Genomic DNA, 25,096 nt, shown 5'->3' on the forward strand with positions numbered 1-25,096 from the left:
TGGGAGGTTGTTTTCTATGAGCATGCACCTTGCCATGTCAAATAAGGTTTGCCAATTTCTCTCCGCTGTGCCATTTTGATGAGGCGAATATGTTGCGGAGGACTCATGTCTTATGCTGTTTTTGTTAAGCAAAGTTTGGAACTCTTTTCCTGTGAATTCTGTACCGTTGTCAGTTCTAAGACACTTCACACTTCCATAAGGAGCAATATCAGAGAAAAATCTTTCTGTCGCTTTTACAGTGTCACTTTTAGCTTTCAGGAAATACACAAATATAGTACTTGAATAGTTGTCAGTAAATGCGAGTGTGTATCAGAATCCATCTTTACCAACTGGATCAACAGGACCGGCGAGATCCCATGGACAAGCTCAAGTGTTGATTTTGCGTGTATCTGGCTCCTTATTCCTGGTTTGAACAAATTTTCCTTGTGTGCAGATGTCACAACCAAGTTTGGATTTATCGACTTTACCCTTAATCAGCAATAACTAAATCTTGCTGAATTTGGACCGAACGTTGTGAGTAATCAATGTGGGACGCCCCTGGTGACGACTTCAGTGGACGAAAATCATCATCTGTATAATTTTAGTATCCAAATTGGAGCAGTTTGCGTTCGTGTTGAAGCTGCGCAGCCTGGCCTAGCCTAGCTTAACTCGAGAAAATCAAGCAATGTATGTAATCAAATATTTGGTGAAGAGGTAAACATACAATAGTGAGTACTTACACGACCTGCAAAACCTACATTTCGTTTACAACGAGGACCGTGAGTACTTACTTACTTCCTAACTTGGACCAATTTAAACGTGCCTATAGGCCCAGACTGCGTTAGCTTAGCTGGCTAACAACGAGTAGCGTTTGTGATTGATGCTGAAGAAGCATCGAACGTGTTTAATTTCATAACGTGTACAACCTAAACAACGGGTACAACGAGGGACGTGAGGACTTATAGTAAATTTAACAAGTCTTATGTTAGTACCCAAATACGAGCCGTATCGTTCGCGTAGAAGCTGCTTGCTCCAAGTTTAGCCTAGCGCACTAACAACTAGACCTAATCCCTTACATCCACATATCCTTTGAATCGTTATGTCCATTATATTTTCAGACAGGTAGTATGTGATTTGTGTACCTTTTGTCCTGACTGTGTTTATTTGATTGCTTTAATCTGATTTAAACTTTAACATAGATTAAGTAGTATGTAAATTGGGCATTTTATATGTTGACTTTGTTTATTTGATTGTTTTTATCTGACTTTAACTTTAACATAGACTAGGTAGTGTGTGAATTGTGTATTTTATGTGCTGACTTTGTTTATTTGATTGTTTGTTTTTGTCTACCCGCAGCCCAAACGGGTGCACAATTCCTGTGCGTCCTGGAGGCCGGTCCCAAGCCCGGATAAATGCAGAGGGTTCCGGCAGGAAGGGCATCCGGTGTAAAACTGTGCCAAACATATATGAGTGTTCATCAAATGACTTCCATAACTGATAGTTCGTGGCCCGGGCTAACTACGTCCGCCCCCAGCACTGTTAATTTGCAAAGCGGAGGGAGAAATTCAGGTAATGTAGGTCGAAGACAAAAAAGAGGAGGAAAGCAACTTAGTCGCCGGAAGAATGAGAGACATGCACAGTCCTTACAACTGTGTGTTGGGACTTTAAATGTTGGGACTATGACAGAAAAAGCTTGGGAGTTAGTTGAGATGATGATGAGGAGAAAGGTTGATGTATTGTGCATCCAAGAGAGCAAGTGGAAAGGGAGTAAGCCTAGAAGCTTGGGAGCAGGGTTCAAATTCTTTACTGTGGAGTAGATGGGACGAGAAATGGAGTAGGTGTTATTTTAAAGGAAGAGCTGGCTAAGAATGTCTTGGAGGTGTAGAGTATCAGATCAAGTGATGAGGCTGAAATTTGAAATTTAGGGCATTGTGTACAATGTGATTAGCGGCTATGCCCCACAAGTAGGATGTGACCTTGAGTTGAAAGACAACTTTTGGAAGGAACTAGAGGAAGTGGTCTTGAGCATCTCAGAGAGAGAGAGAGTTGTGACTGGTGCAGATTTCTATGGACATGTTGGCGAAGGAAACAGGGGTGATGAAGAAGTGATGGGTAAGTATTCGGCAAAGGAACTTTGAGGGTCAGATGGTGGTGGACTTCCTAAAAACGAAAATGGCAGTGAACACTTATTTCCAGAAGAAACAGGAATATTGAGTGAACTATAAGAGCGGAGGTAGAAGCACGCAGGGGACTATATTTTGTGCAGACGATGTAATCTGAAGTAGGTTACTGATTGTAAGGTTGTGATGGGAGAGAGTGTAGTTATATCAGCATAGGATGGTGGTGTGTAGAATGACTCTGGTAGCGGGTAGGAAGGTTAAGAAGGAAAAGGTAGAGCAGAGAAATTAGGTGGTGGAAATTGAAGAAGGAAGAATGTCATGTGGCCTTTTGGAAAAAGGTGAGACAGGCCCTAGATGGACAGGAAGAGCTCCCGGAAGACTGGAATACTACTGCCAAGGTACTCAGAGAGGCAGGCAGGAGAGTACTTGGGGGGCCTTCTGGTAGGAAAGGGGAGGAGACTTGGTGGTGGAACCCCAAAATTCAGGAAGTCATCCAAGGAAAGAGATTAGCGAAGAAGAAGTGGGATATGGAGAGGACTGAGGAGAGGCGGAAGGAATACATTGAGATGCGACATAAGGCAAACGTAGAGGTGGCGAAGGCTAAACAAGAGTCATATGACGACATGTACACCAGGTTGGATATGACAGAGGGAGAAAAGGATCTCTACAGGTTGGACAGATAGTGGAATAGAGATGGGAAGGATGTGCAGCAAGTAAAGATAAATGGAAAGATAAAATGTAAAGATAAAAATATGTTGACTGGTGCCAGTAGTGTGGTAAGTAGATGGAAAGAGTACTTTGAGAAGTTAATGAATGAAGAGAATGGGAGTGAAGGTAAAGTTGAAGAGGCAAGCGTGAATGACCAGGAAGTAGCAATAATTAGTAAGGGGGAAGTTAGAAAGTCAGTGAAGAGAATGAAAAATGGAAAAACAGTTGGTCCTGATGACATACCAGTGGAGGTATGGAAGCAATTTGGAGAGGTAGCTGTGGAGTTTTTGACCAACTTATTCAATAGAATACTAGCAGGAGAGAAGATGCCAGAAGAATGGCAGAAAGGTGTGCTAGTCCCAATTTTTAAGAACAAAGGCGATGTTCAGAGCTGTAGAAACTATAGAGGAATAAAGATGATTAGCCACACAATGAACTTATGGGAAAGAGTTGTGGAGGCTAGATTCAGGACAGAAGTAAGTATCTGCGAGCAACAGTATGGTTTCATGCCGAGAAAGAGTACCACAGACGCATTATTTGCCTTGAGGATTCTCGTGGCAAAGTACAGAGAAGGTCAGAAGGAGCTAAATTGTGTCTTTGTTGAACTAGAGAAAGCCTATGACAGAGTACCAAGAGAGGAACTGTGGTACTGCATGGGTAAGTCTGGTGTGGCGGAGAAATATGTTAGAATAGTACAGGACATGTACAGTATGAGGGCAGCAGAACAGCGGTGAGGTGTGCCGTTGGTGTGTCAGAAGAATTTAAGGTGGAGGTGGGACGGCATCAGGGATCCGGGCTGAGCCTTTTCCTGTTTGCGGTCGTAATGGATAGGCTGACAGATTAGGTTAGACTGGAATCCCCTTGGACTATGATGTTGGCAGATGATATCGTGATCTGCAGTACTGATCTGCAGTGAAAGCAGGGAGCCGGCGGAGGAACAATTAGAAAAATGGAGGCACGCACTGGAAAGGAGAGGAATGAAGATTAGCCAAAGTAAAACAGAATATATGTGTATGAATGTGAGGAGTGGAGGAGGAGGAGTGACGCTTCAGGGAGAAGAGATAGCGAGGGTGGATGACTTCAAATACTTGGGGTCAACATTATAGAGCAATGGAGAGCGTGGTAAAGAAGTGAAGAAACGGGTCCAAGTGGGATGGAACAGTTGGCGGAAGGTGTCTGGTGTTCTATGCGACAGAAGAGTCTCTGCTAGGATGAAGGGCAAAATTTATAAAATAGTGGTGAGGTCAGCCATGATGTATGGATTAGAGACGGTGGCACTGAAGAAACAACAGGAAGCAAAACTGGAGGTAGCAGAAATGAAGATGCTGAGGTTCTCGCTTGGAGTGAACAGGTTGGATAGGATGAGAAATGAGCTCATTAGAGGGACAGCTAAAATTGGATGTTTTGGAGACAAGGTTAGAGAGAGTAGACTGAGATAGTTTGGACACATTCAGAGACGAGAGAGTGAGTATATTGGTAGACACGTTCAGAGACGAGAGCGTGAGTATATTGGTAGAAGGGTGTTGAGGATGGAGTTGCCAGGCAAAAGAGCGAGAGGAAGACAAAAGAAAAGGTTGGTGGATGTTGTGAGGGAGGACATGAGGACAGTGGGTGTTAAAGAAGAAGATGCACGAGATAGGCTTAGATGGAAAAGGTGACACGCTGTGGTGACCCCTTACGGGATAAGGCGAAAGGAAAAGAAGAAGACACTTAATCTGGATCCCATCTACAACATCTTGCAATTTACAAACATCTTCATAATTACAGTGTCCCTGGATTCTGTGCCATGTCTGGATATTGTCACAACTGTTACAACTGTCATCAGTCACATAATTTACAGTGTTCAAATAATAGTCTGTTGTTCTCTTTTATGTCAAACCTGGTCCTACTTTTGTGAATGAGTTCACTGCGACCTTCTCTGAAGTTGACTGAAGCTCTAATCAGAAGATGTCCTGTGGATACGTAGGAATCTCGAGTGCCTTCTTCAGCATGGCTTTGATCTTCTTCCCCTCACAATCCACCAGCGTTACTTCGCCATCGCCTCACTTCAGCGCCACACTATTTCTTCTCGTGCCATCGGCCAGTTCAACTGTGTGATCTTTGGGTTGGAACGAGTCATCAAACCTTCGGAACTTCTCTATCTCCATTATTATAAGCAAAGTTGCTCTAGTGTCGACCATGAGTCCCCTGTGCTTCAGGCCAACAAGTTGAGATTCACTTACTTTGAATGCGTACGGCTGTTCCTCACAGTTGTCATCTGCTGCTTGTTTCACATTGTCCCTCTTTTTGTCTCGACACGATGCATCTTTGCGTGTTGAACTTTTATAATATCCACAACACTATGTCCGTCTTCTCTGGTGCTTATTTGGACACACATGAGCCTTATGTCCTTTTGCGCCACATGTGTAACATCTAATATCTTGACATGTGTTTCTTTCTCTGCCTCTCTAGTCTGAGATAGGTGCAGCCACTTTCATGATGTTGTACTTGGAACCAGTGCGAAACTTTTCCATGTCCTCAAAACTTCTTAGTTTTGTCTTGAAGTCGGCAAAAGTTAAATTATCATCTCCTTGTGTGACATGGATGGAAAATGGCTTAAAAGCCTCAGGAGTCATTTCAACACCATGGCAATTAAAAGTCTGTCACTGAGTGTTTCGTTAGCATTTCTTAGTTCTGTTATTGCCGTCTCAGCCCTTCCTTCCTGCTCACTCACCAGACTGTTATCGTGATCAGAATAGTGGAAAGTGTCTTCGAGTGTTGAGAAATACTGTATATGTTTAATGTATTATTACCGTATTGTTATTATTATTAAATAAAAAGGCTTTAATAATCCGATTAGAGACACAGAGGTTTGATATGTATGAGTAGACATATATCAATCAATCAAAAATCAATCCAAATCAAAAGCCTTATATGTCATTATATGCTGTGCATACAACGAAATAATGAGTGCTTCTCCCCAAGGTGCAAGAGAAAATCTTGTCCAGTTTAACCACTTTTTCTTTGATTAATCACATACTCTGACTGTCATTGCATCTTAAAACAACATAATTTCTTTTTTAACTTTCTCCATTAATATCGAAAGTAAACATAAGCACCATATCTAACTCGTCTTTGCTCTACGTTGCCCAGACTGTGTTGGGAACTAAACCAGCGGTACCGGTCCGCGTGGTGGGCGCTATCATTATAAACCACATTGATGGACTGCGTAAGTACTGTAACATTGGTAATTATGAGTGCACGTCTTTAAGAGTGGGTGAGGGGGTGTAAGGTAAACTAGGAAAAAGAGAGTGTGGCGGAGCAGCGGTCATTGTTAGAGAAAGTTCCGTGTGCTGCCTAAAAGAAACCAGTGACTTCTTTTCATTTTTCACATTGCGTACGTGCCATTGGATGAAACAACCAGTAATCCGCCACTCCTTGTATCACATTGCAAAATGCCGCAAACTGAATAGCTGTAGGTTATATTTTCAATTTGCATTGGATTATTTGTTTATTTTTGCACGGACGCTGAATATCTGCGAAGAGACTGCATCAGCGCTGCATGCGCGCAGTTTAGACGGAACATTGGCTGACACTCTGTATCATCCAAATGGTCATTGGCAAACTTAAGACAGGCCTTGGCATGTGCTGGTTTAAGCAGGGGAACCTTCTGTGCCATGCATGATTTCAAACCATGACGTCTGAGTGTATTACCAACAGTCACCTTGGGGACGGTGGTCCCAGCTCCTTTCAGGTCATTGACCAAGTCCTGTCGTGTAGTCCTGGGCTGATTCTTCACCTTTTTAAGGATCATTGAGACCCCAAAAGGTGAGACCTTGCATGGGGCTCCACTCTGATTGAGATTGACCGTCATGTTTAGGTTCTTCCATTTTCTAATGATCGCTCCAACAGAGCTGCTTGGCAATTTCTCCGTAGCCCTTTCCAGCCATGTGGAGTTGTACAATTTTGTCTCTGGTGTCTTTGGACAGCTCTTTGGCCTTGGCCATGTTACAAGTTTGATTCTTACTGATTGTATGGGGTGGAAAGGTGTCTTTATGCAGCTAATGACCTCACACAGGTACATCTGATTCAGGATAATACGTGGAGTGGAGGTGGACTTTTAAAGGCGGACTAACAGGTCTTTGAGGGTCATAATTCTAGCTGATAGACAGGTGTTCAAATACTTATTTGCAGCTGTATCACACAAATAAATCGTTAAAAAAAATCATAAATTTTGACTTCTGCATTTTTCTTTTTATATTGTCTCTCACAGTGGACATGCACCTACGATGAAAATTTCAGACCCTCCATGATTTCTAAGTGGGAGAACTTGCAAGAAAGCAGGGTGTTCAAATACTTATTTTTTTTCACTTTATGTGGAGGAAATTAGGCACTGTTCATCACCTGTCTGAAAAGGTCCCAACAATGAAACACTGTGGTAACAGCATCATGCTGTGGGGGTGTTTTTCAGCTACAGGGACAGGACAACTTGTTGCAACTGAAGGAAGATGAAGTACAAGTATGGAGATATCCAGAACAAAAGCCTTCTCCAGAGTGCTCAGGACCACAGATTGGGCCACAGGTTCATCTTCCAACAACACAATGACCCAAAGGACACACCTACATTATGAAGGTGTGGCTTCAGACAAACTACATGACAGTTCTTGAATGGCCCGGCCAAAGCCTTGACTTTAACCTAATTAGGCATCTCTGGAGAGACCTGTAAATGGCTGTTCACCGCATTCATCACGCACCATTCTCAAAAAAACTCATGGCTGTCTGAGTTCAAGAGCGTGATTTTACTAAATGTTTTGTAAAAGGTCTGAATGATTTTGGGTGTGTGATCCATCCATCCATCCATCCATTCATCCATCCATCCATACCACTTATCCAGGTTGGGTAACGGTAGCAGTAGCTTTTGCAGGGATGCCCCGACTTCTCTTTCCTCACCCACTTCATCCAGCTCTTCCATGGGGATCCTCAGGCATTCCCAAACCACCGAGAGACTTAATCTCTCCAGCATGTCCTGGGTCATCCTCAGGGTCTCTTTCCGGTAGAACATGCCCCGAAAACCTCCCTAGGAAGGCGCCCAAGAGACCTCATCTGGCTCCTCTTAATGCGGAGGAGCAGAAGCTTGACTCTGAGCCCCTCCTAGATAACGAAAGCTTCTCACCCTATCTCTAAGGGAGAGCCCGGACACCCTGTGGAGGAAACTGTTTTTGTCCGCTTGCATCCACAACGGACCAGCTCAAAGGATCTTTGGGGGCCCCATAGCTCAGTGGTTAGAGCATTGGTGTTGTAAACAAGGGTTCGTGAGTTCGTTTCTCACAGGGGCCTCCACTCCCCAAAATGGGTTGCGTCAGGAAGGGGATCCGGCGTAAAAACTGTGCCAAACAAATATGAGCATTCATCTGAGATGACACGGTGTGGCGACTCCTAATGGGACAAGCCGAAAGAATAGTAGTAGAAGTGTATCTACAACGGACTGATACAAAGCCTGCATTGCTGCAAATGCTCCACCAATCTGATTGATGTTTCCCACACCATTCTTCCCTCCCTTGTGACCACTTTTTTTTTTTTTGGCACACTTTCCCACAATCGACCAAGATTGTTGATGCATTGAGCACCCCTGGTGTAGAGCATTCCTTTTTCACAGCGAGCCTGTGCCTCTTTAGTTTGAGTACGTCTTGTCACATTTTTGGATCTTGCCTGTTGTCTCGCGTTTTTGTGCTTCCACCTGTTTTGGACTGCCTTTTCGTGTTTGACTTCCTTCTGGAATATAACCACTCTTAATAACATGCCCTCACCTCGCCGTCCTGCATTTGGGTCCGCCCCCGTGCTGGTGGTTTATGACAAAAACATGAAAATCGAAGACTTCCAAGGAGGTCTATCTTGGTGCTTGTTTTATGAAAAAATATCTCTACATCTGCCCAAGGATTACCATGGTGCAGCAAATTCCAGGGAGTTACAAAGAAAATATTGATTTGAAAAATCTGTGTATTGTTAAATAAAGTTGAATTCAGTTTTGCTTTTTGTATACCATATATTTTAGCATGTGCACTATATTATAGTCTTATGTCTGTGTTAAGTGTAGAAATAGACCCTGTAATTGAGACTCCGCTTTATAATTCAGTGCAGTGGAAAATATGGCATGTGTGCTTGTTTTAAAGTGCTTAATTTACTGAAAATTGGCTGTTAGCTTGAAAAAATGGCTGCTAGTGAAGGTTGTGCCCACGAGGACAACAGAATTTGCTGTTAAAATCTTTTGTATGTAATTTCTGTGGCAAACAAATCACTTACACACAGATCGCGCCTTAGTGGATGACAAATGAATGAACCACTCTTCAGTTCCTCAGTACATCACTCAGGTCACCTAAGACCCTCCTGTGCACGAATCACTTAAGTCCCTCCTCTGCCTGTACGGCCGGTACAGGAGGCTTTTATTTTTATTTTCCACTGAGTTGTACAGAGGATGGTGGAAAAAAGTTTGAAAGTATGTATCTTGGTTGTAGTTTTTTACATCACAAAAATCTGGCATTTTAACATGGGTGTGTAGACTTTTTATATTCACTCTATATGTGAGTGCACTAACAGCTAGAATTTGAGTTCGCCTGTAGTTCCGCTACACATGAGCACCAGGGTCTTAGTGAACTGGCCAAACTTGGTGTTGACCACACAAATAATCAATATCATAAATAATGAACAGGTTAAAAGTTGTTGTGTTGGCCTGAATCATTTTTCAAGATGATCAGGGAAGAAAAAAAACAACACTTTTAACACTCCCACATGATAATAGCTCATGATAATCTCAACAGTGACCTCTGAGAATTGGGCTAACTTTGATTGTGAAGGAGAGTAATGGTTAGATTTGGACCAATTTTCCTGCATTTGCTGTTATCTTTATGCATGTTCTCACTACCTTTAAAATATGTGATAATGAAGTAGAGTAAGTTAGCCCTGAGCCATGCTGAAATAGACAAAAAAAAAAAAAAAATGCACGTGATGCACCCCCCTCGACACCCACATGTTTATAATTACCAAGAATGTATTTTCAGCTTGAAACATGCATATATCACACACTACGATCCCAAACAAGTTTACGTCATTTTAAACTCATCATTTCAATTTCAGATGATTTGATTTAAAAAAAATGCACCAGAAGTACACCTGTACATACATATGTGGCAAACACAGTCCATAACTTTCAACAACTCGGGATAATTTTAGGTCCTGCTGAAGATTTTCTGAGTCCGTCAGTCCCTTTTCTGTTATCAGATAGAGTTCTCACCTTTTTCATCTGACTGAATTAATGTTATCCATGTGAACTTGATCGTAAATAAAAGGAGCAAAACAACCTTTGTTTTTATTTTTGTTTTCTCGTTTACAGTCTTGACAAACAACAACGAAAAGTCATGAGGTAAATCCTATGAATATTGCATCAACAATAATTCACACTAATTTCAGGTTTGACCCAGAGTACCTCAAGCATCTGGATTAGAGATCATTCAAAATGACTCTGTGCTTTGAATTATTAACATACTGTTTTTCTTCATTTTAATTAAAAGTAGTTTTCAGCCATTATTTTTTATTCTTGTTCAACCATTGCATAAAATGATCAATAAGAAACCAAATGTATTGCAACTCTCTCTTATACAGAAGATCCAAAATAAGTATACTTCAATAATCCAACCCAAAACTTAAATTTTACCACCTTTTAGATGACAAGATGACACCTTGTCGGAGAGTTCATCCACCTAGACCAGGGGTGGGCAAACCTTTTGACTTGCGGGCCACATTGGGTTCTAAAATTTGACAGAGGTGGCCAGGCCAGGACTTCATAGCACAGTATGCACACGCAAATAAATGTAGAACCCTATTTACTAACAGTGCGCACTGAGGACTGTGTATTTGAAATGTGCAAAATAGCCCTCATCCAGGTAATATGGTTCCTTCAATGAATACACAAGATGCGGGATTTACACACTATTTTGCACAATACTGGGAAAAGAAAATGTAAATAGATTAAAACAGCACAATATGTTTCAATGGAAGACGCAAAGTTAAAGAAATCATAATTTATTGAAAACAGATTGTCACGTCCCATTGAAACGAGAGTAGGACCCAAATGCAGGACTCGGAAGATGCAAGGTAGTTCAAGGAGAAACGCTTATTATATGCAGAGGTAGGGGATCGAGCAGGCAGTCGGGTGCGGCAGCGGTCGTTGGGACGTCGGGTGAAGAGAGCAGGTGAGCGGGCAGGCAGGAGTCAGTACACAGGAGAACAATCAAAGCAGGCAGAAGTAACGAAGGAGTCAGGCTTACAAGGTTGGTCGGAGAACGGGCGAAGGTCGGTACACACAGGTTCGATCAGGAATACCTGCCACGTGAGCTTGCAGTGCATTCATTGAAACAGCAACGTGGGTGTGGCGTGGTGGCGAATTCGTTTCCAGGGCAACGTGAACGAGCGCCGGCAGAGAGTCAGTCGAAACTGACACGTGGGCGTGTCTCGGGAGCGGGTCAGTTCCAACTGCCGCGTGAGCTCTGCTTGGAACAGCCAAAACCTCGACGTGGGAATGGCGAGGAGGCGGGTCAGTTTCCACAGCTACATGCGCTTGGCGAGGTGGCGAGTCCGTTCCCACTGTGACGTGCACTTGGCAAGGTGGCGAGTCCATTCCCACTGCGACGTGCACTTGGTGAGGGGGCGGGTCGGTTTCCACAGCAACGTGAACCTGAGTAGGCAGAGAGTCAGTCGAAACTGACACGTGGGCGTGTCTCGGGAGCGGGTCAGTTCCAACTCCCACGTGAACCTGCATCAGCAGCGAGTCCGTCGCCGTTGCGACATCAGTGTAACTCGGCTGGTTCGCCAATCCTTGCCCGACCTGGGTCGTGAGAGCCGCCAATTCGCCGCTCTGCCGCTCTATCTCCGCCCGCATTTCGCGGCGGAACGCCTCGTGGTTTGGCGGCTCCTCCTCTCTCTGGGCTGGAAGCTTCGCCACCAGCTGCGGGTCTGCCGGTTTCGCCGTTACCGGCGAGGACGATGTCTTAGTTGCCGCGCAGCGGGAGGCACAAGGTAGCGCCCGGCCGGGGCATCTCCTCTGGCCGCCACGCGGAGCTCCCGGGTAGATGGCCAGGCGGGTTCCCTCATACGGATTGGTGTACTTCAACCTACCGGGCGAAGACGCTCGGATGCTGGAAACGCGGGGAGGCGGAGCAAACTGACTGGGATGAAAAACCGGGCATAGAGATTCAAAATCAAAGTCATCGGAGTCGTACTCAGGCAGCCAGTCATACAAATCACGGTCCTCCTCATATTCCGAAAAGTCAGAGTCCAGAAGATTTTGAGGAGCCGGACGGGTCGTGTTCGGGACGTATTCATACCTCGCTGGCGGAGCGTAAGACACGGAAGCAGAAGACGTCAGGGAGCCTACCTGGATTGGACTGGCTTGGTCCTCCGGCAGACGGTCTACCTTGCGTCGGTCCCTGCTGGGTCCTGTTGTGGCCAGTTCGTTCGGTCACGTCCCATCGGAACGAGAGTAGGACCCAAATGCAGGACTCGGAAGATGCAAGGTAGTTCAAGGAGAAACGCTTATTATATGCAGAGGTAGGGGATCGAGCAGGCAGTCGGGTGCGGCAGCGGTCGTTGGGACGTCGGGTGAAGAGAGCAGGTGAGCGGGCAGGCAGGAGTCAGTACACAGGAGAACAATCAAAGCAGGCAGAAGTAACGAAGGAGTCAGGCTTACAAGGTTGGTCGGACAACGGGCGAAGGCCGGTACACACAGGTTCGATCAGGGATACCGGAGCACACAAACGGGACATGAAGATCAACGAACTGGTGCCGGCCACTTGTCATCGGGGTCATATAAATCCACAGCATAATCAGGCTGCATGAGGCGCAGGTGTGCACCTCCCAATCAACACACCCAAGCGGGCACCCGCACAGCTCGTGCTGGAGCGGCAGGATCACGACACAGATGTCACGGTGCAAAAAACAGTGCGTAACAATCAGATCTGGGTTACTTTCCTTCACTCTACTCACGAAGCCTTTGGTGCGCCCGACCATGGCTGCAGCTCCATCAGCGCACACACCTGTGCAGTTTTCCCACGTAAGTCCTCCCTGGTCAAGACATTCCAATGTGACCCGAAAAATTTCCTCTCCAGTTGTTTTTTCTGGCAGTGCCTTGCAAAATAGGAAGTTTTCTCTAATGGCATCTCCATCCACAAAACGCACATTGGCCAAGAGCTGAGAATGTCTACTAATATCCGTAGACTCGTCAACTTGCAACTCAAATTTCCCACTGATGCGTATCTTTTCCAAAACATGGCTTTCTGTAGACATCAATACGCCTGGCAATTGTTATCAGAGAGCTGGACTTTAGCTATGTCTTTAACCACATCAGGCCCGAGCATCTCGTTGACAATGGCTTTACAGGCAGGTAGTATTAATGTCTCTGCCACAGTGTGCGGGTCTGTTGATTTAGCAACAAGTTCGGCGACTAGGTAACTAGCTTTGAGCGCTTTCTCATTTACCTTTGTGGTTTTTCTCATGAACGTTGCCTGTTTCTTTGTGTTTACACGCAGGCGAACAAAATAGTCTATTGGCTTGTTTTGAAGCGGCGGGTGTGTCGTTTGGAGATGGCGCTTAAGCTTGCTTGGCACCATGGCGCTGTTGGATAGCTTCTCGCCACACACCAGGCATAACGGAATAGGTGTCGTCTCATCCCCGGTGAAAGTAAATCCAAACGAAAGATAGCTTTCACTATATTGCCTTGAGCTCACCGTCTTTGCTTTCTTTTTCCCACCACTCATACTAGGGCCTTCATCCGGGTCAGAATCTTCTCCAGGGCCCAGTTCGGAGTTTGCAGTTGTCCTTTTTAAAAACTTCTCAATGACTGTCACCACGGCCTCTCAGGTGCATCACTAATTCTCTTGGAGGAACGAGGCAATCAGCTACGTGTTGCCACACGGACAAATATTACATTACTCTGCCAGCCTTTACAGCACGGACATTGGACAATGACATAATATTTGCAGAAAATTATTAATAAATGTTAATTTAAAAAAAAAAAGTGATATTGGATAATTTCTCACGGCACACTTGACGATGTCTCACGGCACACTAGTGTGCCGCGGCACAGTGGTTGAAAATCACTGAACTAGTCTAATTAATTTCTGTTCCACTGCTGTGCATAAATGAGACGCACTTTCACATATTCCATTTCATATGCATTTTTTTCATAACAGTACAAAAATTCATCAATTTGACTGGGAAGTGTTGCTGGTCTCCTTTGCTTTCTATGTTTGTTTGTTTTTTTTTTTTGACAAGTGCATGAAAGTCTGGAGTTAGCTTTGTTTTGGCAATTCTCAGGAGAAATCTGAGGTGTTTGTCAATTAACCTGGATCTGATGATCTTTGTTGAAGTTTGTCAGTGAAAAACAATTCTGCTGTGTCAGTACATTAGCTGCCAACCCCCGTGGAGTAGCCACCCTTTCTTGCATTTGCGTTTCCGACAGTGAAGAAAATAAGTATACCCCGCGATATTGCAAGTTCTCCCACTTAGAAATTATGAAACTTTCATCGTAGCTGCATATCCACTGTAAGAGAAATAATCTTCAAAGAAAAATCCAGAAATCACAATGTATGATTTTATTTGTGTCATGCATCTGCAAATAAGTATTTGTACATCTGAGAAAATCGATAATATTTGGTACAGTAGCCTTTGTTTTCAATTACAGAGATCAAACGTTTCCTGTGGTTGTTCATCAGGTTTGCACACACTGCTGGAGGGTTTTTGGCCCACTCCTCCGCACAGATCTTCTGCATGTTTCATTGCAAAGTGATGGTTGATATTGTACTCTTTTAAAAACCACAACAGCTTCTTGGCATATGAGACAGCTGTTGATAGAACTTCCGTGATAAAAATAGATTTTGTTGTCCACTTGTTAAATACTTGGCACTCACTGTCCACTTTTCTTTTCTTTGGTTTGTTCATTTTTACAAAAGGGCTCAAACAGCAAGGGAAAATGAGATTGAAATAAAAGAGTATCCTACACTCCAACAAAAGGACAAGATGAATTGAATGTTTGATGAATTATTTTGATTTTTTTTTTAAGTTGGTAAGTTCATCGGGCCTTATCATAAAGCCTAACGGGCCGTATATGGCTGCAGATTTCCAATGTCTGGCCTAGACTAGCCAAAGTACCTGCTTTCTGCTCGTTAGTGGCTTTTTAATGAATTGACTCTTAATCGAAGCATTTGTCTGACATGTTTCTTTAATATGCTTTGTCTGAATGCTGAGGCAAATAAATGCAAAATAAAATATGATGACTTGCTGAATGATGTGAGCAACCACCTTAACAGGTGAGGAAAAAATCATTGCAGTCCGTTAAGCTCTAAAACCATACCTTTTCAGGAAAAAAAAATGGGACGTCTGTTGAGTAAATAACAAGAGAAAGAGAACAGTTTTTAACTTTTTGATTGATCATTTGTAATAATAACAGACCTACTGTTGCTGGTGGCTTAAAATGAGTGTAGATGTGTGGAAAAATATGAAACTGACAAAATATGGACATTTCTGCCCAACAGTGACGATACACCCTCAAGCATTCTATGAGGATGTAAGTAGGGTTTTAAGTGCATGTTTTGTGTCAGTTATTTCTTGAGTAATTATTTTTTATTACTCGTTAGTGATGCTATTCCGTCTGCTGTGGTGTGATAATTTTAGTTTCGATGTAACACTGTGAGTGTGGACATCGTCACTAATGACTGGCCCAGTTGGCAGTGTGTGGGGCAATGGAAGGTTCTTCTGCTTATAGATGTAAAAAGCAATTACTGTATTTCTCTGCCTTGTGAGAAGGATCTTGTTCTTTCGATCAAAACCCACAGCTCGTGCCCATAAGTGAGGGTAGGAACGTAGAGCGACTGGTAAATTGAGAGCTCCGCCTTTTGACTGAGCTCCCCATTTACCACAACGGACTGATACAAAATCCACATCACTGCAGATGCTGCACTGATCCGCCTGTCGATCTCCTGCTCCATTTTTCCCTCACTCGTGAACAAGACCCCAAGATACTTCAACTCCTCCACTTGGGGCAGGATCTCATTCCCGACCTGGAAAAGGCACACCACCCTTTTCCGACCATGGTCTCAGATATGGAGGCGCTGATTTTCACCCCAGACGCTTCACATTCGGTTGTAAACTGCTCCAGGGAGAGCTGGAGATCATGGCTTGATGAAGCCAACAGAACCACATCATCTGCAAGAGCAGAGATGCGATGCTGAGGCCACCAAACCGGACACGCTCTACGTTTCGGCTGTACCTAGATATTGTGTCCATAAAAGTTACGCACAAAATGAGTGACAAAGGGCAGCCTTGGCGGAGTCCAACTCTCACCAGAAATGAGATCAACTTATTGCCGGCAATCCAGCCCATATTCTGACACATGTCGTACAAGGACCAAACAGCCCGTATCAGAGGGTTCGGTACCCCACACTCTCTTGAAGAACCCCCCCCACAAGATTCCCCGAGGTGCATGGTCGAACACATTCTCCGAGTCCACTCCCATGAACCCTCGAGGACCGTGCCGAGGGTCTAGAGCTGGTCCACTGTTCCACAGCCAGGACGAAAGCCACATTGCTCTTCTAGACTTCCCGACAGACACTCCTCTCCAGCACCCATGAATAGACTTTAGCAGGGAGGCAGAGGAGTGTGATTCCCCCTATAGTTGGAACACACCCTCCGGCCCCCCTTCTTAAAACCACCCCAGTCTGCCGATTCAGAGGCACTGTCCCTGATGTCCACGTGATGTCGCAGAGGCGTGTCAAAGAGGACAGCCCCACAACAGGAACTCCGGGCAAATTTCATCGACCTCAACCCCAGAGATAGAAGAGCCCGCCTCAGAGAACCCAGACTCTGCTTCCTCATTGGAAAGCATGTTTGTGGAATTGAGGAGGTCTTCGAAGTATCCTCCCCTCCAAGTCACAACATCCCAAGTTGAGGTCAGCAGTGCTCCATCCCCACAATACACAGTGTTGACGGTGCAATGCTTCCCCTCTCCTGAGACGCTGGACAGTGGACCAAAATTTCCTCGAAACCATGTTGAAGTCATTCTCCATGGGCTCACCGAACTCCTCCCACACCTGGGTTTTTTGCCTCAGTGACCACCAAAGCTGCATTCCCCTTGGCCAATCAGTACCTATCAGCTTCCTCGGGAGTCCCACAGGCCAAATATGCCCGATAGGACTCCCTCTTCAGCTTGACAACATCCCTCACTGTTGGTGTCCACCAACGTGTTCGGGGGTTGCCGCCATGACAGGCACCGACCACCTTCCAGCCAGAGCTCCAGTTGGCTGCTTCAGCAATGGAGATGCGGAACATCATCCACTTGGACTCAATATCCCCCATCTCCCCTGGAACATGAGCAAAGTCCCTTTGGCGGTGGGAGTTGAAATTCCTTCTGGCAGGGGAATCTGCAAGCCATTCCCAGCAGACCATCACAATACGTTTGGACCCGCCATCTTCCCCCACCATCGGAGCTGACTTAACATCAGGTGGTGATCAGTTGATAGCACTGCCGTTCTCTTCACCTCAGACACGCGGTTGCAAGTCCGATGACAGGACCACAAAGTCGATCATCGAACTGTGACCTAGGGTGTCCTGGTCCTCGGTGCACATCTGGACACCCTTTTATGCCTGAACATGGTGTTTGTTAGGGACAATCCATGATGAGGACAGTAGTCCAGTAACAGAACACCAATTTGGTTCTCATTGGGGGGGCTGTTTTTCCTAATCACGACCTTCCAGGTCTCACTGTCATTACCTACTTGGGCATTGAAGTCCCCCGGCAGAATGATGGAGTTCACAGAGAGAGCACTCCCCAGCACTCCCTCTAAGGACTCCAAAAAGGGTGGGTACTCTGAACTGCTGTTTGGTGCATAGACACAAACAACAGTCAGGACCCGTCCCCTACCTGAAGGCGGAGAGAGGCTACCCTCTCATCCACTGGGGTAAACCTCAACATAAAGGCCCTCTCAAGAGGAGTGGTACCAGAGCCCAAGTGGTGCGTAGAGGAGAGTCCAACTCACATCGCACCCGACCCCGATGGCCCCTCTCACAAGTGGTGAGACCATGGGAAGGGATACCAAAGTTACCCCTTCGGGCTATGCCCGGCTGAGCCCCATGGATGCAGGCCCGGTCACCAGGCTCTCACCCCCGAGCCCTACCTCCAGGCCTGGCTCCAGAGGGGAGCTCCGGTGACTCGCGTCCGGGCAAGGGAAACTGAGATCCAATATTTGTACTCATCATAAGGGTTTTGGAGTCGTACTTTGGTCCGTCACAGAGGACCTTTTGGCCATGGGTGACTCTACTAGGGGCGTGAAGCAACATAACATAATGTATACCTAATAATTTGGGACACATTGTACAGACTGGCACATCGGTGAGCAAAAACAACACTAAAGTGGAACCTCATCAGAAAATAAAATTAGGCCATAATAAATAAAACGTGTTGCTGACCAAGCAGTATCGCTTCAACCTAAAAATCGCAACACTTATATCATTACTGAAATACACAACATATTGTCACTGAAGTTGTGGTGAACCCAGGGACACTGGATAGCCACTTTTTTAGTCTTTCAAAATTCTTTTTTTTTTTTTTTTTACCTAGTTTCACATATACAGTGAGGAAAATAAGTATCTAAGTTCTCTCACTTTGAAATCATGGAGGAGTCTGAAATTTTCAATCTTTGGTGCATGTCCACTGTGATAGACAATCTAAAAAAAAAAGAAAAACAAGAAATCACAAAATATGATTTTACTAATTTATTTGTATGCTACTGTGCATATTATATAATACAGAACAGATCAGTGTGTATGGAGTAATCCTTACTTCTTGTCAGCAAGTTAATCAGTGAAATTGTCCTGGAAAATGATTCTGGCACCTGACTGAGATCCCTTGGCGTTGTCAAATCATCCATCCATCAATCCATCCATTTTCTGAGCTGCTTATTTTCACGAGGGTTGTGGGAGTGCTTGAGTCTAACCTAGCTGTCATAGGGCAGGAGGCGGGGTACACCCTGAGCTGGTTGCCAGCAAATCACAGGGCACACGAAGGCAGACAACAGTCGCACTCACAATCACACCTATGGGGCAATTTAGACTGTCCAATTAATCCATGTTTTTGGGAAGTGGGAGGAAACCGGAGTGCCCGGAAAAAGAAAAAAAAAACCATGCAGGGGGAGAGAGAACATACAAACTCCACAAAGGAGGTGCTGGGATATTAATCCCAGTCCTCAGAACTGTGAGGTTAACACTTTTCAACTGCACAACTCGGCCACGACGTCAAACTAATCATTGATTGTCAAAAAAAAAAAAAAATCCATTGGGTCAAATTTTCATGTCGAGCTTGGCTTTCTGTGGAAGAAACATTGCAGAAATAAATTTTTGTGATGTAGAGTTGTAAAAACAAGTCACAAATAAAGCTGAAAATATGTTGTAAATTATCTTTGAATCCACAAAGGCTAGTTTATAGAATATTGTCATTTACAAGAATCATAATCAGCTTTATTGGCCAAGTTTGTAAAAACACAAACAATTTGCACTCTGGGGTGTATACTTTCAAGAGTGTGTCGGCTTATTCTCCACTATATAGAGTAAGTAGTTCGAGCTGTCATTTTATTGTGGCGATGTCGCAAATGCGATTTACTTAGAAATAAAACGCTGGCCCGTTTCAACCACTAAAGTGTGTAATTAACCATCTAACTACACCCAACATCCCTAAAGTGTAATGCTACCTGTGCTGTTCGTCACAGATTTTAATGAATGAAATCCGTTTAAAACGTTGTTACATTAATTTGAGAGAAATAGCTGGTCATAACTTGCTTCACCATAAATACGAATGAATATGCTATATTGCAAGTTCTCCCAATTAGAAATCATGGAGGGCTCTGAAATTTTCATCTTAGGTACATGTCCACTGTGAGAGAGATAATCTAAAAAGAAAAATCCAGAAATCACAATGTATGATTTTGTAACGATTTGTTTGTGTGATGCACCTCCAAATATGGATTTCAACAACTGTATCAGCTACAATTCTGACCCTCAAAGACCTGTTACTCCGCCTTTAAAAGTCCACCGTCACTCCATGTATTATCCTGAATCAGATGCACCTCTGTGAGGTCGTTAGTTGCATAAAGAAAACTGTCCACCCTATACAATCAGGCAGACTCAAACTTGTAACATGGCCAAGACATCACAGACAAAATTGCACAACTCCACACGGCTGGAAAGGGCTTCGGAGAAATTGCCAAGCAGCTTGGTGAAAAAAGGTCCACTTTGGAGCAATCATTAGAAAATGGAAGAAACTAAACATGACAGTCAATCTCAATCAGAGTGGAGCCCCATGCAAGATATCACCTCGTGGGGTCTCAAGGATCCTTAGAAAGGTGAGGAATCAGCCCAGGACTGCAAGACAAGACTTGGTCAATGACTTGAAAAGAGCTGGGACCACTGTTTCCAAGGTGACTGTTGGTAATACATTAAGACGTCATGGTTTGAAATCATGCATGGCACAGAAGGTTCCCTGCTTAAACCAGCACATGTCAAGGCCCGTTTTAAGTTTGCCAATGACCATTTGGATGTTTCAGAGGAGTCATGGGAGAAGGTTTTGTGGTCAGATTAGACCAAAATGGAACTTATTGGTCATAATTCCACTAACCGTGTTTGGAGGAAGACAAATGATGAGTTCCATCCCAAGAACACCATCCCGACTGTGAAGCATGGGGGTGGTAGCATCATGGTTTGGGGGTGCCCTGCTAAAAAATTTTCTGCAGAACATTTTTAAAGTAGTTCTAAAGAATTCCTAAAGAATTATAGAACTTTAGGATCCAAGTCCTATAGAATTTCTGTAGAAACAATTTGTTCTGAAGAAATTCTATAGACAATCAAAGCCAAAGTTGTATAGAACAAGTTGTTCTGTACAAATTTTCTACAGAATTTCGATGGAAATTTTTTAGCAGGGTGTTTTTCTGAACATGGGACAGGACGACTGCACTGTATTAAGGAGAGGATGACCTCAGCGATATATTGTGAGATTTTGGGGAACAACCTCTTTCCCTCAGTCAGCGCATTGAAGATGGGTCGTGGCTGGGTCTTTCAACACGACAATGACCCGAAGTACAGAGCCAGGAATACCAAGGAGTGGCTCCGAAAGAAGCATATCAAGGTTCTGGTGTGGCCTAGCCAGTCTCCAGACCTAAAACCAATAGAAAATATATGGAGGGAGCAAAAACTTCGTGTCTCTCAGTGACAGCACAGAAACCTGTCTGATCTAGAGAAGATCTGTGTGGAGGAGTGGGCCATAATCCCTCCTGCAGTGTGTGCAAAACTTGTGAACAACTACAGGAAACGTTTGACCTCTGTAATTGCAAATGAAGGCCATTGTAACAAATATTAACATTGGTTTTCTCAGGTGTTCAAATACTTATTTTCAGTTTTACCATGGACCCATACATATAAAAAACCTTGTGTTACCGGGCAGTTTTTGTCTTCTTCTTTGGGCTATACTGCCAGAAGACACACATCTCGTGTGCGGCAGATACCTAGATAAGACCCGGACGTCTGTATTGCACATTTCTTGGTAATAAATTCATTTGCTGTTAACTTTTTCTCATCATTGGTCATCCCTTCCTCGACCAGCAAACACGCATAGGGTCCAAATTTGCAAATCCCTACAACGGGCTCAATCCGTGCATGAATGGAGCATTATCACGAGGTCAGTATGATAAAATACAACATGATTAAATACAAATGAGCTGGTGATAAACACGGGCGACTGAAATATCCTCAGACTTGATGAATCTATCCCAATCATTCATGTGTTGAATGGAAATGGTATACCTATATTAAATACAGAATGAGTGGATGAAAAAAGACTTGTCTGTACTTGTGGAGCTCGTTGATCTTTGTAAATCCCCTCCAATGGTCGTTTGCTTTCAGCCCCTGACCCCACTGCATGTTCCAGCAAAGTAATTTTGCACATTCAATTACAAGCTCTGGTTCACTGCCCATCTTAACATGGGGATAGGGCCCTATATAATCGGACTAGAAATCAGCTGATTAAAAAAAATAACATTGCAAAGAAAAACTGTGCATCCAAGTTGGAAAACCAGTTTTGCGCTAATGAGTCTAAATCAGTCTGACGTGCATTAGAATTGCTAACCAATTGCAAGTGACGATCCCTCCAGGACGAGAACAAGAGTAGACTCGCTAACGACTTGAACAGCTTCTACTGCAGATTTGAAAAGGACACTTTCACACCCCACACCCAACACTTCACACAACTGACCACGTCAACATCTCTGAGTCCTCTACTCACCATCCACAAACACCATGTGCTATACATCTTGAAACAACAACAAAAATAACAAAGCAGAGGCCCCAGACCTTTTGTCCTCATCCTAACTCAAAGTCTACACAGATCACCTTATTCTTCACAGAGCTGTTCAGCAGAAGTACAGTCAAATCATTTCCAAAGTAGTAATGTGGTTAAAGAAGTGTTGAATGTTGGCCCTAAATATGAATGCCATTATGTTGCCTGTGTACTTGTTTTGCACCAAACCTCTCTAACGTGTCTAAGTTCCGCCTGTGTGTATTTTGGCTCAAATGCATAGGCTTGAACATTGTACATTATGTTATTTTTGGTTTTGTTTGTTTGTAATTGTTTTTCACAATATCAGCCACAAAATGCCAAATGTCTGAGTGAGAGAAGAATTTCAACAATAGTTTCCAATTTAGAGATGTTTCTAGGTGAAATCTGTGGATAATTTTGGCATTAAAAGAAACACTGAACCCTCATCTACAAACTTTTAATGTGCGTTCCCATTCCTATTTTTTTCGACAAGGTCCTCCTTTAAGTTAGGTTGTGGATAATTTGTATAATTTAATTGAAGAATGGCAGCGATCCTATCTCTGGATGCCTGGGAAAAGTTCAAATTGTAAAAAAAATAAATGAAAAAAAAATAAATACAGTGGCCTGGAGCTACAAAACAAAAACAATTTGTGAAACACATGTCAGAAAAACAACAAAAGCCTAAACAATTACTTTTCTGGGAAAAAAAATTAGAAAAGCAGAAACATTTTTACATTTCAGAAAAAACAAAAGCAAAAAAACTTACAAAATGTGAAAAATTACTCGTTTACATTTTTTTTTCTGAAAGTAAGTGTTTTGAGTTTTGTGAATTTGTTTTCTGAAATTTAAGTTTTTCAAAACTTGTTATATTGTTTTGCACTTCCAGGTAATAGACAGGATGTTTAAATAAATGAAATATGGATCATAAGGGGTCAACTTACAATTCCTGTAGCATGTTTGGGTTTCACACTGTAGGAGGCCCGCTCTTTGGCCTGTCGGAAACACTCCTCTGCTACTTTTAACCTGTAAAATGTAGATGCATCTATGTTGTGATTCATCAAAAAATGTGTGTGATATAAATGATATTTGTGTAAAGTCCAATTTTGGAGTTTTGAGGAAACCGCTATGGCAGGGGATTCTAACACATATTTACCTCTCCTTAAGAATTGATTTATTTTCCTTCTTCCACAGGTCCTTGAAGTCAGACGAAAACTCATACCAGAGAGAAAAGATAGTGTTTGGTGAAACCTCCTTTTCTCCTGCTTTTGCTTTCATACAGTAGAGTGATGCAAGCTCAAGGAATCTGTCAATGCAAACAAACAAACAAGAAAATCTTATGAGAAACTATACAGTTTTTAGCTCTGATCTTGTACATTTTAAGTTTGCATTCCCAAGTTTGCTCATCATTCATAAACTCTCCAGTTTAATAATGGGACAAAATGAAAAAATAAAATAAAATTCTGTTTTATTTTTTTTAAATGTTCTTTCATTGTTCAGTATCATTTGTCACGGTTCGGGTTTAAAGATGTGAGGAAGGCAATGCAAATATGGAGGACAAGGTCAAATGTTTTTGTGATCTATGCCCTTCTACAACAAGTAGACCCTGATTGTATACAGCTACAGCCAAAAGGAAATTTTGATGCCTTTTATACACGCAAGTGTAAATTATGAACTTTCTGAAAATGGAACAGCATTCTGATGTCCCCACTTGTATTTCCAAAATGATAAACAGGAGGGAAATGTTAAAGAAATCATCCATATGTTCTCTTTGTGTACATACTGTAATTGGTTACACATCATCACCTAAATTCTACCTTTCAACTCATTGTCTTGAAAACAGATGTCATCAATCTGACAGATGTAATCAATCAGACAGATGTAGTCAATCAAACACACATATATACACATCATTTATGTGAATAACAAGAAGCTGCAAGGGGACACGAGTTGGAGTTGGTTGGAAGCAGGGAGAGGCCTTGTCGCTCCCCTTGCAGCAAGTAAAAGTCGAACCCTTGTCTGTGTGTATTTTTTTTAATAGTCAGACTTTTTAAACCTGACAAGCGTAAAGGCAAATCTCTCTATGTACTGGTCAATCTATGTTCACGGTGTGAGTCATGACCGAAAGATCCCGGATAGAAGGAGGAATTTTTTTTTTCCATTGCAGGGTGTCTTGGGTCCCCTGCAGAAATAGAGTGAGAAGCTTGGTCATCTGGAAGGTGCTCAGAGTAGAGAGCTGTGCCTTCACATTGAAAGGAGCCAAACGAGTTGGCTTGGGCATCCATTTAGCATGACACCTGGACGACTCCCTGGTGAGATGTTTCAGGCATTTTCCACTGTGAGGAGACCCTGCGGACAACCCAGGACACCCTGGAGAGACAATGTCTCTCAACTAGCTTGAGAATGCCTCGGGATGCCCCCAGAAGAGTTGGAGATGTTAACCCTATAAAGAGGTAATTCTGGGCTTCTCGGCTAAAGTTACCACCCCCACAGACTCTCAGATCAGTGGAAGAAAATCAAGCGAATGATTTTGTACTGTGTGCTTCAAAAAGTGCTTCAATGTAACGGACATGGCTATATCAGAGAACACCACCCCTTAACAGTCTGTTACGATTCCACTGTACATTCATAGTCCATTCAAGGGATTAAAGGCATCAGTGTTTGAGTGAGTGTATTCTGAAGTCATTATAATTTAACTTTGACAACTATATACAAACACTAATGTTACCAGTTTAACAATATTACAAATACCAACAATACCACGTTACATCTATGGCCATATCAATGGTTGTACTTACAGCTTGTGTGTGCTGCTGAGATGAGTTTCCAATGCTTCAAGATCTTGTTGAGCTATCAAAGAATAATGCATATGAATTACTGTGACATGGCCAGAAAATATGGTAAAACATTA

At 43.4% G+C, this 25,096-nt stretch overlaps 1 protein-coding gene and 1 long non-coding RNA gene across 24 annotated transcripts in view; one reads left to right on the forward strand and one right to left on the reverse strand.

The window, feature by feature from the left end:
- The first annotated feature begins 12,751 nt into the window (after positions 1-12,751).
- Positions 12,752-13,719, forward strand: LOC133495246 (uncharacterized). The gene is made up of 3 exons (XR_009793525.1): positions 12,752-12,888; positions 13,364-13,514; positions 13,597-13,719. It is a non-coding gene; the product is annotated as an uncharacterized LOC133495246 (long non-coding RNA).
- An 817-nt stretch (positions 13,720-14,536) lies between these two features.
- Positions 14,537-25,096, reverse strand: part of fmn2b (formin 2b) — a 205,305-nt gene continuing 194,745 nt past the window's right edge. For 21 of the 23 annotated variants that reach the window (XM_061810173.1, XM_061810172.1, XM_061810170.1 and 18 more), the window contains 6 exons: positions 24,984-25,035; positions 23,342-23,491; positions 23,130-23,211; positions 18,670-19,193; positions 18,492-18,554; positions 14,537-15,212 (listed from right to left, as the gene is read on the reverse strand). In XM_061810173.1, the coding sequence (XP_061666157.1) occupies positions 19,167-19,193; positions 23,130-23,211; positions 23,342-23,491; positions 24,984-25,035 (311 nt within the window). In that variant the 3' untranslated portion in view covers positions 14,537-15,212; positions 18,492-18,554; positions 18,670-19,166. Of the gene's footprint in view, positions 15,213-18,491; positions 18,555-18,619; positions 19,194-23,129; positions 23,212-23,341; positions 23,492-24,983; positions 25,036-25,096 lie in introns of those variants that run through there. The other 2 variants (XM_061810161.1, XM_061810160.1) reach the window with 2 other exon arrangements.

Source organism: Syngnathoides biaculeatus, chromosome 22 (assembly GCF_019802595.1).
Source record: "Syngnathoides biaculeatus isolate LvHL_M chromosome 22, ASM1980259v1, whole genome shotgun sequence".
NCBI classification, from domain to species: Eukaryota; Metazoa; Chordata; class Actinopteri; order Syngnathiformes; family Syngnathidae; genus Syngnathoides; species Syngnathoides biaculeatus.